At 45.2% G+C, this 19,979-nt stretch overlaps 1 protein-coding gene across 4 annotated transcripts in view; it reads right to left on the bottom strand.

Moving 5' to 3' along the window:
• The window catches only part of LOC120979397 (torsin-1A-interacting protein 1-like), a 73,048-nt gene that overhangs the window by 32,586 nt on the left and 20,483 nt on the right, over positions 1 to 19,979 (bottom strand). For all 4 annotated transcript variants that reach the window (XM_040408130.1, XM_040408128.1, XM_040408131.1 and 1 more), the window contains exon 4: positions 3,420 to 3,476. In XM_040408130.1, coding sequence (XP_040264064.1) covers positions 3,420 to 3,476 — 57 coding nt within the window. The remainder of the gene's footprint in view (positions 1 to 3,419; positions 3,477 to 19,979) is intronic.

The raw sequence follows: 19,979 nt of genomic DNA, 5'->3' as shown, positions 1-19,979 counted from the left end.
ATAAAATTAACTCACCTCCCCCAATTGATCGCGTAGCAGCTGGTCTCCTGTTCTTTCTTCAGGACCTGTGGTGACATCACTGTGCTCATCACATGGTACATCACATGATCCATCACCATGGTAATGGACCATGTGATGAGCTCAGTGACGTCACCACAGGTCCTGAAGAAAGAACAGGAGATCGGCAGCTACGCGATCAATTTTATTTTATTTTTTTAACCCTCATTGGCACTTCCCACTGCGCCACCAATGTTTATTATACTGGAGTGTTGGGGGGGGTTAGGAAGGGGCGCACTGCGCCACCAATGAAGATAACTGACCTGTTAATACAAATACAGGAGGCGGGGATTCCGGCACCCGACCTCTGACAGGGAGCTGTGATCAGCTGCAGTTAACCCCTCAGATACCGCACCTGAAGGGTTAACTGCCGCAGATCGCAGCTCCCTGTCATAGAGGTCGGGTGCCGTTCCGGCACCCGCCTCCTGTATTTGTATTAACAGGTCAGTTATCTTTATTGGTGGCGCAGTGCGCCCCTACCCTCCCCTCCTGTCTCTCTTCTTATTGGCAGCGGTGGGGGCAGCAGCACAGGGGTAGGGAGAGACTCCTTCTCCACTGCGCTGCTGAGAAGAACATCGGCGGCGGGGCAGAGAACTATCAGCTCCTGTGCCCCGCCGCTGTATTCAACGGCAGAGCTGCGGCGGGTCTAGTCGCAAAAGGCTAAAATGTCGCTATTTGTAAATTCTAAGTCGCATTGGCGAGCATTTTGGTCGCCATCTGGAGCCCTGCAGTGGAGGAAAGACAAACATGATTATGGACACACTGGGGGCTACTGTAAGGTAATGATGTCAGTTTAAAATGTGTTTTGGAGGTGACATGTTCCCTTTAAAGGAATCCTGTCACCAGGATTTTGTGTATAGAGCTGGGGACATGGGCTGCTAGATGGCCACTAGCACATCGGCAATACCCAGTCCCCACAGCTCTCTGCGCTTTTATTGTGTAAAAAAACCTTTTTTATCAATATGCAAATGACCTGATATGAGTCCTGTATCCGGAGAGGAGTCAAGCGGAAAGGAGCCCAGCACCGCCCCGCGTCCTCCGAATCTCCTCCTTGCTGGCTGACGTCACAGAGCTGGAGCGCCGAAATCTCGCGATGCGCGAGCTAGCGCATGCGCAGTGTTGGCATCATGTTCATTCCCTGTGCTGGCATCAGCACAGGGAACGAACTACGCATGCGCTAGCTCGCGCATCGCGAGATTTCGGTGCTCCAGCTCTGTGACGTCAGCCAGCAAGGAGGAGATTCGGAGGACGCGGGGCGGTGCTGGGCTCCTTTCCGCTTGACTCATCTCCGGATACAGGACTCATATCAGGTCATTTGCATATTGATCAAAAAGGTTTTTTAACACAATAAAAGCGCAGAGAGCTGTGGGGACTGGGTATTGCAGATATGCTAGCGGCCATCTAGCAACCCATGTCCCCAGCTCTATGCACAAAGTCCCGGTGACAGGTTCCCTTTAATGATTTTCAGAGTTTCAGATGTTAAACACCCATATTTAAAAATCACAATTTTTCAGCAGTGATCCTCAAAGCTTTTATATTTTAGGGGGCATTTACTTGTGAGACACAAAATTCTTTAAATTATTACCATCGCTACACCTCCAAAACCAGTCTGTTATAACCACACACGATCCTGTGTTCTCAGTGCCCAAAACTAATCCTGTCAATTACAACCTTCAACCTACTAGTTGACTTCAGCCGCTGTGGTGTCACATGAAGCTTTAGGGTAAGCCCACTCTTAAAGGCTACATACACCATTGGAGGCAATTTTTTAAAATTATTGCATTGCACAAATTTTGAGCTAAAAAGAAAATATTTTTTTCAATTGGTTTTTATAAAAAATGTTGAGCCCCTTTCGCTGTACAGCCTTGAGATTCTCTAGTAGCCGGCTCTGTATTTTTACTGTTTCTCGTCAAGCAGCTCAGCTGACAGCTCCTTATCTTTGACCTCTTAAACACTCATTATAGCTTAATTCCTATCTTACTGATAAGAATGTGTCTTAGGCCTCATGCACACGACTGTTCCGTTTTTTGCGGTCCGCAATTGTAGTAAATGCCTATTCTTGTCCGCAAAACGGACAAGAATAGGACATGTTCTATTTTTCTTGCGGGGCCACGGAACGGAGCAACGGATGCGGACAGCACACGGAGTGTTGTCCGCATCTTTTGTGGCCCCATTGAAGTGCATGGGTCCGCATCCGAGCCGCCAAAACTGCGGTTCAGATGCGGACCAAAACAACGGTCGTGTGAATGAGCCCTTAGAATAACTGTTTTTGAGCTATTAGTAATGTAGAGATAAGGGTTATTAGATGACCGGTACAAATTTAAAGTATGATTCACACAGCTAAAAAACAAACAAAAAATAAAAACAGTTAACCCTTTGTGACAGAACGGCTGAATATTTTTCATAAAGACCATCTGAAAAATGATATTTAGCCCAAAATGAGTAAAAATCATTTAAAAACATTGCCCCCAAAAGGTGTACAAAGCCTTTAAAAGATTTGCTGTGGAAAATGTCTGCAGCGAATGTGAGACAAATACAGCGACTGCCCGAGCAGTCCCATTACCTGTGTCTCCATTGACCAACAAGTAGAGACCAGCATCTGACCCAGCAAGTACTAATCCAGAGCAGCGGGAATCGGTAAAGTATAACTTTTTTTTTTAGCTTTTTTTTTGTCCATTCTGAACCCAATTTTTTCCAAAGCACCTGTCTGTTCTCCTGATGTGCAAAAGGCCATGCCCAATTTTCAGTTTGCAAAAAGCAGATAACGTCTTTGTGCATTCCATTTTTTCCTCACTCCCATCAATAGAAAATGGGCATGAATAGGACCTGCCGTGAGATTCTCGGAGGTGAAACCCCCCCAGATCTGTGCATAGCGCCACTGACTTGTTTGGGTCAGTGTATGATCTGTTTTAAAACTGGATAGCACATTGAAGTAAAATATGGCTGTGTGCACAGGACCTTAGAAAATATTAGCATTCCCCAAAAAATAACATTCCTGGCGCAGCTATTCTCACAACTCAGCATTGTGCTGTTCCTCTGTTATCCATCCTGAATTCTTATTAAAAAAATAATAATTTTTTTTTTTACTGACAACTGGGTGTTCTCATTCCCCTTGTTAAAGAGGTGTGCGTCTACCCCGCCTGACACTGGCAGCACAAACTGGCTGGTTTCAGACTGTGTAGGGGCACGACCCCAACTGGTGACACAGTTATCAATGTATTTCTAGCTGGAGTAACAGAGGAATTTCACAATACAGCGTTACAAGAAGAGATGATCCAGAACAGTTACTTTACTCAACCAGACATGGTAAGAGATCTTTTTTTAATAGAGAATGTAAGAAGGAATTCTATGCACGGAGTTACCTTTACCAGCATTCTTGATTGCCAAACGAGAAAGCGCAGAAACGTCACCTTTGCCCCCTATACAGAGGAGAACAGAGGTCAGCAAAAATCTCTTATACAGAGCAAGCATGCCCATCAACTTAAAGGGAACCGGTCACCGGGATTTTGTGTATAGAGCTGAGGACATGGGCTGCTAGGTGGCCGCTAGCACATCCGCAATACCCAGTCCCCATAGCTCTGTGTGCTTTTATTGTGTAAAAAAACTATTTGATACATATGCAAATTACCCTGAGATGAGTCAGAGCTTGAAAATATGACTCTTCTCTGGTCACACAAGTAAGATATGACTCTTTTATGTTAATTTGCATATGTATCAAATCGTTTTTTTTTTTACACAATAAAAGCACACAGAGCTATGGGGACTGGGTATTGCGGATGTGCTAGCGGCCATCTAGCAACCATGTCCTCGGCTCTATACCCAAAATCCCGGGGACAGGTTCCCTTTAACTCTGGGAATGGAAAGTACTATTACTCTGCAGACTGTAATTAGCCAGAATGAACCACGTGGAAGATCTGACACCACGGGTGTTGGGCTATTTCAATCCGGTGAGAGGAAAGTGAAGCGTTCACACCTGGTAATACGGACGGATGCCGGCAAGGCTTCATACATACATATTGTTGTATCCTTTGTCTATAGAGAAGCGGATGTGAACAACTCAGCATCACATTACTTGGGGGGCAAAGTGTAACAATGTACATAATGTGTAATAAAGAAGAACGAGTGCGACACGTCCGGTTATTTCAGCGATATTTCGTACAATGTAGACGTTAAATCGATGCAAAGTTTATAGAGAAAAAGCTCTCCAGATCCGAAATCTCAGACCCTGCGACAGCGATTTACACACACATTCACTTAGCAGTGTTTATGTACACAGTTCAGGGGATACTGTATCTCCTTAAGGAGAGCGCCGAAACGGCGTAGGGAGTCTTATAGGCCAGGCAACGCCAACTACAATAAAGATGTCGCTAAAAGGTAACTTATTAAATATCTGTTAAAACGTGTATGCGGAAAATCATCTCATAAAATCTGAATTATCCAGTCCCTCAACAATCAGGGGTACTACACCAAGGGGGGGCAGCCAGCCAGCGTGTGGGCACTGCTATCCCCCTGGGGACAAAAAGTGAGGTGGGTGAAGAAGGAATCGATGAACTCTTCTGTCGGCAGCGTGTATCCGGACATCAGTCAGGGCTTGTTCACACGACCGTATGGTTTTGCGGTCCGTTTTTCACGGATTCGTTGTTCCGTTTTTTGGATCCATTGTGTTTCCGTTCCGTGTTTTCCGCAAAAACAGGAACTTTGTAATCATTGCAAACACGTGCAAAATGGGCTGGGCATAGCATTTCAACAGCATGGATCCGCAAAAAAACGGATGACATACAGACATGTGTTCCGTATGCATTCCGTTTTTTATATGGAGCCACTGAACGTGATTTGCGGACAATAATAGGACCTGACTCTTTTTTGCGGACACATTGAAATGAATGGTTCCATATACGGAACGCAAAAAACGGCCCGTATACGAAAAGCAAAAAACATTCGTGTGAACAAGCCCCAAGGGTCCATTCACATGTCCGAAATTCTGTTCCGCATTTTGCGGAACGGAATTGCAGACCCATTCATTTCTATGGGGCCGCGCGATGTGCTGCCCGGATCCGGAAATGCGGACCCGCACTTCCGGGTCTGCAATTTTGATCCTGAAAAAAATAGAACATGTCCTATTCTTGTCCGCAACTGCGGACAAGAATACGCATTTTCTATTAAGTGCTGGTGATGTGCGGTCCGCAAAATGCAGAACGCACCATTGCCGATGTCCGTGTTTTGCGGATCCATAAAAACACACACAGATGTGTGAATGGACCCCAACGCTGATACTACACTGGCCTCACACACTTGTCTTTACCAGACGTTCACCTCCTATGAATTCTACCCCACCAAGAACAGAGCGCTGGCTATGAGCGCAGGAATCTCGTTGTCTAAACTACTGACTGTTTTTTCATATTCGTGCACTCGACGCGTTTCTGAGGCTTCTCTTTTTCTTAAGCCTCGTCATCAGGAGCGCTATTACACGACAAACAGACAGACATATACTGCACGCTATAAGTCTCACGCGTGCAGCACATAGACACATAGCCTGCGGCACTGGGACGGCCGTAGCGCGGCCGCTTACTGCGCCTCCTCTGGGCTGTGCCGGCATCGCGGGAGCCTATCAGTGCAGGGGAGTGTCATGTTCGGCACTCCCCCGTCCCGCCTCTTCCACGCTGAAGCGCCAGAGGGTAGGTACATTAGTGAAGTGACTAAAAGGTGGTCTCTATTTAATACAGTGGTAATATGGCTCCCCAAGAACAGCTGGAAAGTTTCCAGGGGGCTCTGTGCAGTATATACCAATCATAGGCACATAACATATTGCTGCTAATACATATTAAGGGGAACGCGAACATCCCCCAATGTATAAGGACAGGTGCTATATACAGTGCTGCCCATAATTATTCATACCTTATTCATTTTTTGACGGGAAATGACATAGGTGTCTCCCAAAAGATAATAAGACGATGTACCAGAGGCATTATTGTGGAAAAAAAACATTTCTCAGCTTTTATTTACATTTGAGGAAAAAATACAAGATGTTCCGCACTGTGGAAAATCTCAGAGGACGTGGTCGGAAGCCAAAGGTGACACCTGTGCTGGCCAGGAGGATAGTTAGAGAGGTGAAAACGAATCCAAGGATCACCACCAAGGCCATCCTGGTGAATCTGGGCTCTGCTGGTGGCAATGTCTCAAGGCAGACAATCCAACGGACACTGACCACTGCTGGGTTCCACGGATGCAGACCAAGGAGGACGCCACTTCTCCAGATAAGGCACACAAAAGCTTGGCCTTTGCAAAAGCTCATCTGGACAAAGAAGAAGACTTCTGGTCTTCTGTGTTATGGTCAGATGAAACAAAAATTGAATTGTTTGGTCACAATGATGTTTCCTTCATTTGGCGTAAAACAGGAGAAGCCTTCAACCCAAAGAACACCATCCCCACTGTCAAACATGGTGGTGGGAACCTAATGCTTTGGGGGTGTCTTTCAGCCAATGGACCAGGGAGCCTAATCACAGTAAACGGCACCATGAAAAAAGAGCAATATATGAGGATTCTCAACGACAACATCAGGCAGTCTGCAGAGAAACTTGGCCTTGGGCACCGGTGGACATTTCAGCATGACAATGACCCAAAACACACAGCAAAAGTGGTGAAGAAATGGTTAGCAGACAACAACATTAACGTTTTGGAGTGGCCCAGCCAGAGTCCAGACTTGAATCCAATTGAGAATCTGTGGAGGGAGCTAAAGATCAGGGTGATGGCAAGAAGACCCTCCAACCTGAAAGATTTGGAGCTCATTGCTAAAGATGAATGGGCAAAAATACCTGTGGAGACATGCAAAAAGTCTGTCTGCAATTATAGGAAGCGTTTGATTGCTGTAATAGCCAATAAAGGCTTTTCTATTGATTATTGAGAAGGGTAGGAATAATTTTGGACTGGACACTTTTTGCTTAAATGTAAATAAAAGCTGAGAAATGTTTTTTTTCCCACAATAATGCCTCTTGTACATCGTCTTATTATCTTTTGGGAGACACCTATGTCATTTCCCGTCAAAAAATTACTTGCTGGTTGAATAAAAAGTAACTTTAAGTCAAAATTTGCCAGGGGTATGAATAATTATTGGCAGCACTGTGTATGTATTCGGATACAGATGTTAACAAACCCCAACTCAGGACCCATATAACGTGAGATATATAACCCGTCACGTTCATCTATGGGAATCACGGTGTAAACACCCATAGCAAGGGGGAGCCCCAGTATAACACCACATGCGGATCAATGCAAATGGCGCGATACAGATATCCACCAAGGTCTTATACGTGAATCCCAAACAATTCATGTGGGTCCACCGTGTATCTTACTGACATCCAGGACCACAATATTAGATGAAACTGGCGTATGATATGAAATCATTAAGCCCAAGGGGTTTCACCGTTTGGAGGGTGAACGTCCACTGGACCTCCTTCCGCAAGAGGAGATTATCAATGTCTCCCTCTCTGGGAGATGCTCTAATATGTTCTATGCCCTGGAAGCCAATGCAGTTATACATGCCCTGGTGACATCTGGCCACATGATGAGCTATAGGAGTGTCAGCTCTGTTTTCAATATCACGTAGATATTCGCCTATCCGTCGTCTTTGTTTTACCTACGTATTGTAGGCTGCATGTAAATGCTGCCACATATACGACACCAACAGTGTTACAATTTATGAAGGATCTGATCTTATAACTCCTCGTATTAGTGCTGCTAGTGATGGTGCTTCCCTTTCTTATCGCCTTGCGCGCCACACATCCGCTGCATCTGACGTTTTTTTGGGCAGCCATGTGGCAGAAACCGGAGTGGAAAACGCACTATGCACTAACTTATCCCTGAGGTTGCCCCCACGTTGATAAGTGATGAGGGGATATTCCCCCACAAGATGACCTATATCGGGGTCTGACCTCAGTATCCCCCAATGATCTTTCAGTACTGTGCGTATTTCTTCATACACCTCATCAAAGGTACCGATAATCCTCCTCACTTTAGAATCATCCTTTGAGCGGCTCTCGGGGGGCAGGAGGTTCTCTCTGTTGCAGGCCGCTGCATGATGGTATAACTGCCTCAGGGGTTCATTTGGGTAGCCCCTCTGTCTGAACCTAACCTGCAATTCCGTTGCAGCAGTCCTAAAGTCTGTCCACTCTGAGCAGTTTCGTCTTGCTGGGCAAATACTGCCCTTTTGGGATGTCACGTTTCAGCGGCAGTGGGTGACCGCTCTCCCACCTCAGTAGCCATATTACCACTGTATTAAATAGAGACCGCCTTTTAGTCACTTCACTAATGTACCTACCCTCTGGCGCTTCAGCGTGGAAGAGGCGGGACGGGGGAGTGCCGAACATGACACTCCCCCACAATGATGGGCTCCCGCGATGCCGCCACAGCCCAGAGGGGGCGGGGATATGTTTTCATAACAGGCGCAGTACGCGGCCGCGCTACGGCCGTCCCAGTGCCGCAGGCTATGTGTCTATGTGCAGCATATGTACATGTCTGTCTGTTTGTCGTGTAATAGCGCTCCCGATGACGAGGCTTAAGAAAAAGAGAAGCCTCAGAAACGCGTCGAGTGCACTAATATGAAAAAACAGTCAGTAGTTTAGACAGCGAGATTCCTGCGCTCATAGCCAGCGCTCTGTTCTTGGTGGGGTAGAATTCATAGAGACCAGTGCAGTATCAGCGTAGACTGATGTCCGGATGCACGCTGCCGACAGAAGAGTTCATTGATTCCTTCTTCACCCACCTCACTTTTTGTCCCCAGGGGGATAGCAGTGCCCACACGCTGGCTGGCTGCCCTCCTTTGGTGTAGTACCACTGATTGTTGAGGGACTGGATAATTCAGATTTTATGAGATGATTTTCCGCATACACGTTTTAACAGATATTTAATAAAAGTTACCTTTTAGCGACATCTTTATTGTAGTTAACTATTTAAGTATCTCGAGTCGCCAAACCATATACTACAAATTGAGTTAACCCATAGGCCAGGCAACGCTCCTCTGGAATTCTGGGAAGAAGGGATGCAAATGAGCTCTTATCAAGCTCTGCCTCTAATGCCACTAGATGTAAGGCAGCTATCCTATAAGTCAATGTTCGACCTTTCAAATACGCCTGGAGACATGACTTATAGATAATAACTAAGCCAGCATCTCATCTGCAGACCGCTGTTTCGGGGGCGATTGCCCCTCATCAGTGCAGAGCAGAGAGTACTGACTAGGTCAGTGGCCTAGGTTAGGATTCAGTTCACACTGCAGAGACTACCACTGTATGGAAGTGGCGTGCGCAAATGAGAACACGTCTCCATACTGCCATGGTCACAGCGTTCCAGGTTAAAGAAGCAAATGTTATGTGCCCATGATATAAGTGCTAAAGGTAAAGGGGTCTTAAAGGGGTTCTGTCACTTTAGAAAATGGCATTTATCATGTAGACAAAGTTAATACAAGTTAATACCACCCTGTTATCCAGCAGTAGGGGGTCATGCTTGCACATTATAGGAAAAGGTGCTGGCCTCTCTGGTGTCCGAGACTATGGGAGCGTGCATAAACCAGCACATTTGCTGGACTGCAGGGTGGTCGTAACCCCTGGAGATGAGCAGTGTATAATGTGATGGAAAAATGAATCCAGCCGGCAAAGGAAGCAATATGGACAATCACAATACATTAGTAAGTGCCTTGTATTACCTTTCTCTACATTATATCATATTAAGAAAATTGTAAACTTTGTCTACATTATAAATGCCATTTGTTGAAGAGAGACAACCCCTTTAAAAATTCCACAGTTGACATTGATCACCTACCCACAGGATAAAGCACAAAAATGTCTGATCGCTACAGGCCCCATTGATCATTACAATGGAGGTCCCGATCCCCCGGTCCTCCTCACTACATGACCGCAGTGAGGAGCCAGAAGGTCGTGGAAGTCGAGCATGCGCCTTGCTGATCCATTCAATGCGTTTTGGTGGACCGCGCGATTTTCAAGGTATCCACTCCAAGTTAGAGTCATCTACTCCGGCACGTATGGGTAAAATATTAGTCTCCACAGGTATCTTTTCTCCTCCAGTTATTCTTATGGAATGTCAGAAAATCACACTGATAGTGAAGTAGTGCTGCTGTCAGCTGTATGCACTCCCGATACTATACTCACAGGCGCACGGCGGTCTGCAGACACTTCAAACAAGCGCTATAGTTACCAGCACATCATGGTCCTCATTCCCAGTGATGATCCTACAAGGAGATTGCTCTAAAAGTGAAGCACCGTCTCCAATGTATGTATAAACAGGTATTTATTATACTCACAAACGTCCATAAAAGTATAGACAAGTCAGAGATAAAACACAGCAGCCTTGTGCACGCCCGACCCGGGTTTCGCCTCAAGCTTCGTCAGGGGCATAGGTCTCAATCATCCACCCCAATCTCCTCCTTCATCACACTCCAATAATGTGCTGCTCAAATTCACATTAAAAACCAACGTACATTATCTCTTAAAATTAATACAAACAATAAAACAAACTCAAAGGGGTTAAATTGTCATATTATCAGTTTTCACTCATTATACACTGCTCAAAAAAATAAAGGGAACACAAAAATAACACATCCTAGATCTGAATTAATTAAATATTCTTCTGAAATACTTTGTTCTTTACATAGTTGAATGTGCTGACAACAAAATCACACAAAAATAAAAAAATGGAAATCAAATTTTTCCACCCATGGAGGTCTGGATTTGGAGTCACACTCAAAATTAAAGTGGAAAAACACACTACAGGCTGATCCAACTTCGATGTAATGTCCATAAAACAAGTCAAAATGAGGCTCAGTAGTGTGTGTGGCCTCCACGTGCCTGTATGACCTCCCTACAACGCCTGTGCATACTCCTGATGAGGTGGCGGACGGTCTCCTGAGGGATCTCCTCCCAGACCTGGACTAAAACATCTGCCAACTCCTGGACAGTCTGTGGTGCAACATGACGTTGGTGGATAGAGCGAGACGTGATGTCCCAGATGTGCTCAATTGGATTCAGGTCTGGGGAACGGGCGGGCCAGTCCATAGCATCAATGCCTTCGTCTTGCAGGAACTGCTGACACACTCCAGCCACATGAGGTCTAGCATTGTCTTGCATTAGGAGGAACCCAGGGCCAACCGCACCAGCATATGGTCTCACAAGGGGTCTGAGGATCTCATCTCGGTACCTTATGACAGTCAGGCTACCTCTGGCGAGCACATGGAGGGCTGTGCGGCCCTCCAAAGAAATGCCACCTCACACCATTACTGACCCAATGTCAAACCGGTCATGCAGGAGGATGTTGCAGGCAACAGAACGTTCTCCACGGCGTCTCCAGACTCTGTCACGTCTGTCACATGTGCTCAGTGTGAACCTGCTTTCATCTGTGAAGAGCACAGGGCGCCAGTGGCGAATTTGCCAATCTTGGTGTTTTCTGGCAAATGCCAAACGTCCTGCACGGTGTTGGGCTGTAAGCACAACCCCCACCTGTGGACGTCGGGCCCTCATCACCCTCATGGAGTCTGTTTCTGACCGTTTGAGCAGACACATGCACATTTGTGGCTTGCTGGAGGTCATTTTGCAGGGCTCTGGCAGTGCTCCTCCTGTTCCTCCTTGCACAAAGGCGGAGGTAGCGGTCCTGCTGCTGGGTTGTTGCCCTCCTACGGCCTCCTCCACGTCTCCTGATGTACTGGCCTGTCTCCTGGTAGCGCCTCCATGCTCTTGGACACTACGCTGACAGACACAGCAAACCTTCTTGCCACAGCTCGCATTGATGTGCCATCCTGGATAAGCTGCACTACCTGAGCCACTTGTGTGGGTTGTAGACTCCATCTCATGTTACCACTAGAGTGAAAGCACCGGCAGCATTCAAAAGTGACCAAAACATCAGCCAGGAAGCATAGGAACTGAGAAGTGGTCAGGTCACCACCTGCAGAACCACTCCTTTATTGGGGGGTGTCTTGCTAATTGCCTATAATTTCCACCTGTTGTCTATCCCATTTGCACAACAGCATGTGAAATTGATTGTCACTCAGTGTTGCTTCCTAAGTGGACAGTTTGATTTCACAGAAGTGTGATTGACTTGGAGTTACATTGTGTTGTTTAAGTGTTCCCTTTATTTTTTTTGAGCAGTGTATTTCCATCCTTATCTAAAGTTAGTATAATTCCATTCATAAAATCACTCCCCCACGCAACATGTCACATGATCTTTATCCGCCAGTCATAGTTCCGATAGATCAGTGTATCTAAAGCCCTTATTTTTTTAAGCAGATTTTTTATTTTGACTTAAAATATTGTGACCATACAAAGTGCACAACAGAATTTTACATTCCAAGCAGGATCACAGGATATATATTTCAAAATCAGGACAAACCATTATCACAATAATATAAACGGTTATTACACATAAACCCACAACATTACCCCCCCCCGCCCCCCGCTGAGACAGATTTAGAGTATTACAAAGCAATTTCTAATCGCATTAAGGCATTAACAGTCGAAAGGTACCATATAGACCCTAGTATCCAAAGTAAATCTTATCCATAGCAAACCCCAGAAGTCACGTATATATATTAACATGCACATTCCTCATCACCCTATATAATCCCTTATCCCTCTAGTAAGAGCTATGGGATAAGGGAGCCACGGGCTACACACTCCTGATCTATCCATCCAAAGGCCCCAGATATTTTCAAATTTCGACAAGCAATTGCGCTTAAATCTGTCACCAACCTGACCGGTTTTAAACCAATCACATAGTTCAGTGGGACACAAAGACGTGACACAGATGGTACCTTTGTTTTGTTTTTCGGATCATCCAAAATCGCCCAAAAAGTATTTTTTATGATATGCTAATGCGAACGGCCTATAGGGATATATGATGTCACAGAACCACAGGGCTGGCCGGAGTTTACTGAGGGGCGGAGTTAGGCGCGAGTGAGGCGGGGGCTTGCGACGGCTCATCAGCATATCATAAAAACGACTTTTTGGGCGATTTGGATGATCTGAAAAACTAAACAAAGGTAACATCTGTGTCAGGTCTTTGTGTCCCACTGAACTATGTGATCGGTTTAAAACCGGTCAGGTTGGTGACAGACTCCCTTTAATATAAACCCCCCTCTCCATCCTTATTACAATATTCAATCTTGCAATAAATTCAGCGGCAGTAGGAGGAAGAGGCTGTATCCACTTAGCAGCTAACGTTTTACGTGCTTGATATAATATTCTATTTTTATATATATATATATTCTATACTTGCAATTAACACATGCTCTTGAATCGCAGTCCAAAATGATATCATTGCCGTTTACTTCTAGTCGAATACTTGGTATTCTAGGATCAAGATCATATTGTGCACTATATATCTTGTTGATTAGCGTCATTACATCACTCCAATACCGTTTTAAGGCACTGCAACTCCATAACATATGGAATAGTCCAGCCTCTTCCTCACAACATTTCGGACATGTGGAATCTCCTCTATATCCAATTTTAAATAGAAACGCTGGGGATTTATACGTCCTGTGTACCATATACAGTTGTGACAATCTAGCCGCTTCACTAAGGGACAAAGCCAATGTTTCCTCCCACTGGGTATCCGTTATTACACCCACATCCTTTTCCCATTGCATTCACTGAGCCCACCTCCGCTATCTTACCAAGGATTCGACTAGAAGTAAACGGCAATGACATCATTTTGGACTGCGATTCAAGAGCATGTGTTAATTGCAAGTATTTTTAAAAATGAACGGACGGTAGATTGAACTCCGAACTTAACTGCTGAAACTGTTTCAAAGTACCCTGAAAGTATAACTGGCTAATATTCCAGAGGCCATTCCTTTCCCATTGGGAGAAACCTTCCAGACAAAACAGCTCTGACAAGGCCTTATTACGCCATATAGGTGAGATGTGTATTAACCCTGCGATTCCCAAAACCTCTTTAATCTTTCCCCATACCTTCCAATAATCGGGGATGATTTCAATTTTACATCCCTCTCTAAAAACGTAACAGGTGGAAAACGCCCGGACGCCCACTCTATAAGCTTACCACTCCTTCCACCTCCAACAACTACACTCCAGCTCTTAAAATGCTGCGCTTGGGCAGCTAAAGAATATAAAAAAGGGTTAGGCAAGGCCAAACCGCCCATCTCCTTACCCCTCTGTAAAGTTTCATACTTGATCCTACTTCGATCTGTTTTCCATAATACAAATCGAAAAAGGTTTTGGACCTTATAAAAGTAATGCATGGGAATCCAAAACAGGTGCATTATGTAGTAGTAAGTATAAAAGTTGTGGCATCAACACCATTTTTAACAAATTACCCCTGCCAATCAGAGATAAGGGAAGTTTATGCCAGGATATCGCTTTGAGTTTAAATTTAGCCAGTATTGGTATTATATTGTCAGGAATATACCTACGAGGGTTAGTTGAAACTTCAACTCCTAAATATCTAAAAGATGACACCACTTTAAGATTAGTATGAGCAAGGGAGAGAGACTGCGGAAGAGGGAGGACAATGGGAGAATCACAGATTTATCCCAATTAATAAGTAGACCAGACTGGTTACCAAAATCAGAGATAAGTGATATTATGGGGTCAATTGAAGAGGCCAAAATTTCCTACATATAACAACATGTCGTCCGCATAAAGCGAAACCCGTTCCTTCATCCTCCCGCTCCTAAAACCTTCTATCAATGGAGTGGATCTAAGCAGACATGCCAGCGGCTCTATTGCTAGTGCAAAAAACAGAGTGGACAGAGGACAACCCTGCCTCGTACCCCTCTCCAATTCCAGTATCTGGGACACGCCGCCATTTATTCTAAGCCTAGCTCTCGGCTGATCATATAATAGTTTTACCCACTTAATAAAACTAGGACCAAATCCCAACTTTGACAGCACAGCCCAAAGGTAGTCCCACTCGACGCTGTCAAAAGCCTTGGCAACGTCCAGCGAAACCACAGCCTCACAATCCCCACCCCACCAACACCAACAGGCGCCTAAGATTGAGGGAGGTGGATTTATCTGGCATAAAACCACATTGATCTTCATGAACAATAGTGGAGATAACCCCTAATAATCTGTTAGCTAATACTTTGGCCAACACTTTAATATCCACAGTCAATAGTGAAATAGGCCGATAAGAGTCAACTAAGGTAGGGTCTTTACTTTACCCGGGAGCACAACAACTATTGTTTCTCTCATTGAGCTTGGTAAAGTACCTGCACGATAGTAATCCTTATACACGTTTAAGAGGTGTCGGAGTAATAAATCCTGATGTCTCCCCAGGAAGGCCGTCTCCCCCCAGCCCCTTTTCATTAGGGAAAGAGCTCAGTGCCAACTCTAGTTCTTCTAATTAAATATCCCTATCTAGTATCTCCCTTTGTTCCACAGATAGAGTAGGCATTAAGATCTCATTTAGGTAACAATCCCTATCCTTCGGGGTAACTGCCAATCTAGACCTATAAACTTCCTTAAAGTGGCCATATAACACCCCAATTATATCCTCATCTCTGGTAGCCAGGATACCATTCATGTCTTTAACAGCGGTCACACAGGAGGGACCCGATTGTGCTTTTACAATGGTAGCCAAAAGGTGACCAGCACTCTCTCCTTCCATAAAGCACTTAGCCCCTGACTTATCAATCAAATGTCCTCTCAGCAAATCCTGAGCCTCATTCCAATTATTGGCATTTTCTGATGTTGGATTAGCTACGTATTTAACTTCAGTCTCCAAAACCCTATTAGACAGCTCAATTGAAAGGGCCCTATTTTTAGATTTATCTACACTCATTTCCTTAATATATAACTCTCTTGCATATGCTTTTAAGGCTTCCCATACAATTGATAAATTGCCGAGCCAACATTAACATCAAGGAACTCTTTCAAACATACAGATATTTTGTCACCTGTGTCTACCAGCTGGAGCCAGAATGGGTTCAAGCGCCATATAGGTCTAGGGCCCCGTCGTGCAGCTCCCAATTCCAATACCACTAAAGCAGGTGAGTGATCAGAGACATACTACGGGGGAGATGGGAAACTTCCCGTACCTTGTCCAATAACGTAGGGGAGCCTAACAGGAAGTCAATTCTGGACAATGAGTTGTGCGAGGAGGAGTAGCACGAATACTGCTGCACTCCTGGATGTTTTATTCTCCAAATATCACATGGATCAATTTCCATAAGTAATCTACTCAGCGAAATGGGGGACGGTCCCAGAGTACCCCCTCCCGGGTGGAACTTATCAAGGGATTTATCAAGATACATATTAAAAATCACCTACAATTAGAATAGGAACGCCCCGGAGATTTAGCAGTAAACTAACACTTTTTTCAAGATCTCACTTGAGTATGGAGGGGGAATGTATACAGTGACCAGGATCAACCGAAACTGTGATATAGTGGAGTCAAGACATATGGATCGTCCATACTTCGTTAGAAGTAAAGGGAAGACTCCTATGTACAAGGACACAGACTCCCTCGATTGGGTGGAATATGAAGAATACAATCCATGCACGATCCATGCTCTGTGTACAAGATGTGTTTTATCTGAAGTGAGGTGCGTCTCAGACAAGCAGAGAATTGCCGAGCATGGAAGACCGCATTACACTTAGCAGTCTGGCCCATCCCCCGAATATTCCAAGCTATAACCTTAAGGGTCCCCATCATCATACCAATTCCAGAAATGTATTCGACTGTTACTGCGATCTCTTACAACAATGTTACTAGGCCTCATATACCGCCCGTCTCAAGTACCCCAAAAAACCAACCCACCCCCCAACATAGACAAACAAAACAAAAAGACATTTCTCCTTACAAAAGAAGAACTGGGGTATAGAAAATACCGGATCTCTGATAAATCAACTAGAAGAGCAACCATTACAGTAATGACACTCGGCCTAACACATTCCCTTATACATCTCCCACCCGCTGCTAACAGACGTATAAGCATCAGGACAGACAGTGGAAAGTGACTCCCATTCACACGGGACTGTCTCCTAGCAACTGCACAACCCCTCCCCCCACTATTGTGACAACCTGTCTTACTGCAAGAATGTATGAACCATAAAGCAATATAACAATATAAAGCGCATCAGTTCCTGCAAGAAAGCGACGGCAATTATACGACATCACGGAAGGCACTTTGTCAACTCAGGTATTGCCGCGTAGTAGTTCTTCATGTGCATCCAACCACTGGCATGCATCTTCAGGATCATCAAACATGTGTGTCTTATCTTTCGCAACCACCCGCAATTTTGCCGGGTACAACATCGAGTAAGGAAGCTGTAGAATCCGCAGCCTTTTCTTAATGTCCAGAAAACGCGCACATTTCTTCTGAACTTCTGCAGAAAAGTCCGGGAACAGAGAGAGCTGGCCGCCATTTATAGTAAGAGCCGCACATTCTCTTGCCCCTTCCAGAATAGCATCCCGATCCCTGAAATGCAGGAACTTAAGCAGTAGTGGTCTCGGTGGCGCCCCCGGTGGAGGAGGGCAAAACGGTACACGGTGCGCACGCTCAACGGCAAAAAACAGAGACAGCTTGTCTTTTCCAGATTTCTCTACCAGCCACTTTTCCACAAATGTAACTGCGCCCGATCCCTCTGCTCGCTCAGGCACGCCTATCATACGGACATTACTGCGCCTCAGCCTGTTTTCCATGTCATCCGTCTTGGATATAAGCAGCGAAACATTATGAATCACACGTTGAAGGTCCCGCTTCATTGGCGGCACTTGATCTTCCAAATCGCTTACACGGCCCTCCATTACTCCAATCCTTTCCCTCACTTGTTTCATATCTTGTCTGATAAGCCCAATATCTTCTTTTAGGCTACCCATATTAGCGCTGAGTGAGGCAAGCGCTTTATTACTTTGCGCTACAGCTGCAAACACATCTTTGATGGTAGGTTCTGTTTCAGCAGCAACCACCCCGTCTGATACTGCACCAACCTCTTCATCTTCCACTGCAAGTTCAGCTGGGTGGTGGATAATGTGGAGACCTCCAGCTCCAATTCATATGCGGAGGACGCCCTGGTATGTGCGAACCTCTCTAAGCGCGCCGCTACCTCCGTCCTCTTCACAGGCTGCGCGGCGCCATTTTGTGTCGTCAGCTCAGCGCTGCCACAGTCTTTTCCTTCCCTCTCCTTTGCCTTTTGACGCTTCATTTTGCAGCAATTTTTCGGCCAGGTGCGAGGGGAACAGTTCTGCCTTCAATATGGGTGAGTCACACTCACTATTAGCAGTGCGTAGGAGTATTTTCAGGATTCTGTGCCAGGAGCTCCGCGCCACACACCCGATCACATGTCCGGTCAGGCCACGCCCCCAAAGCCCTTATTTTTACTACAAAGAATAGGGGAATATTCGTGACTCAAGAGGTTTCAAATTAAATGACACATCCCTTCTCTAGAACTGAGTACATTATCATGGACTAATGGCCACCGCTCGGTACGTCCTACTACCATAAACCTATTCATAACAGCGCTCCACCGCGTGATCCGACAGATAGTCAGTCACAGCTCAGATCCACCGATCAGGTACACTGAGAGTAGTAGGTTTTGTTTGGAAGTACAGGGACATATTTTTCTAGTTTCAGATCAAATTCCACATTTAATCCCTGAGGCTGGATCGTGTCCAGATCATAAATCCACTTCACCTCCTTAAGGTCAATCTTGGCCACAGCATCTCCCCCCGCCCGTCAATTCGCCTTCACTAATCCAATCCCCGTAAAGGTAAGTCCCCTCAGGTTTTTTTGATGAACAGTTTTAAAGTGTAGCGATACTCCATGTGTCTCTAGTCCTTTTTTGATGTTCCTAATATGTTCTTGTATACGTGTCATTTAATTTGAAACCTCTGGAGTCACGAATATTCCGCTATTCTTTGTAGTAAGAATAAGGGCTTTAGATACACTGATCTATCGGAGCTATGACTGGCGGATAAAGATCATGTGACATGTTGCGTGGTGGAGCGACTTTATGAATGGAATTATACTAGCTTTAGATAAGGATGGAAATATATTGAGTGAAAACTGATAATATGATAATTTAAACCCTTTGAGGTTTGTTTTATTGCTTGTATTAATTTTAAGAGATAATGTATGTTGGTTTTTAATGTGAATTTGAGCAGCACATTGATGGAGTGTGATGAAGGAGGAGATTGGGGTGGATGATTGAGACCTATGCCCCTGACGAAGCTGGAGGCGAAACCCGGGTCGGGCGTGCACAAGGCTGCGGTGTTTTATCTCTGACTTGTCTATACTTTTATGGACGTTTGTGAGTATAATAAATACCTGTTTATACATACATTGGAGACGGTGCTTCACTATTAGAGCAATCTCCTTGTAGGATCACCACTGGGAAGGAGGACCATGATGTAACTATAGCGCTTGTTGGAAGTGTCTGCACACCGCCGTGCGCCTGTGAGTATAGTATCGGGAGTGCATACAGCTAACAGCACCACTACTTCACTATCAGTGGGATTTTCTGACATTCCATAGGAAAAACTGGAGGAGGAAAGATACCTGTGGAGACTAATATTTTACCCATACGTGCAGGAGTGGATGACTCGAACTTGGAGTGGCTACCTTGAAAATCGCGCGGTCCACCAAAACGCATTGAACTGAGAGTGAGTTGAACCCACATCACTTTTGGACCTGCTGCGGCAAATTATCCAGGCAACGTAGCAGAGGATTTATGTTTTTATTATTAAAGGGCTTCTATCACTTCGTTTCACATATTTAGGTGTCAGACACTAGCGATCCGCTAGTGTCTGCTCTGCCCAACCATCCTAATATGATAGGTTTTGGGGCAGCCGTTTCGCTAAAATAAGAACTTATATCTATATGCTAATGAGCCTCTAGGTGCTATGGGGGCGTCATTAGCACCTAGAGGCTCCGTCTACCTTCATAAACTGCCGCCGCC

The sequence above is a fragment of the Bufo bufo genome, chromosome 9, assembly GCF_905171765.1.
Source record: "Bufo bufo chromosome 9, aBufBuf1.1, whole genome shotgun sequence".
Lineage (NCBI taxonomy): Eukaryota > Metazoa > Chordata > Amphibia > Anura > Bufonidae > Bufo > Bufo bufo.
This window is presented reverse-complemented; position numbering and strand designations above follow the sequence as displayed.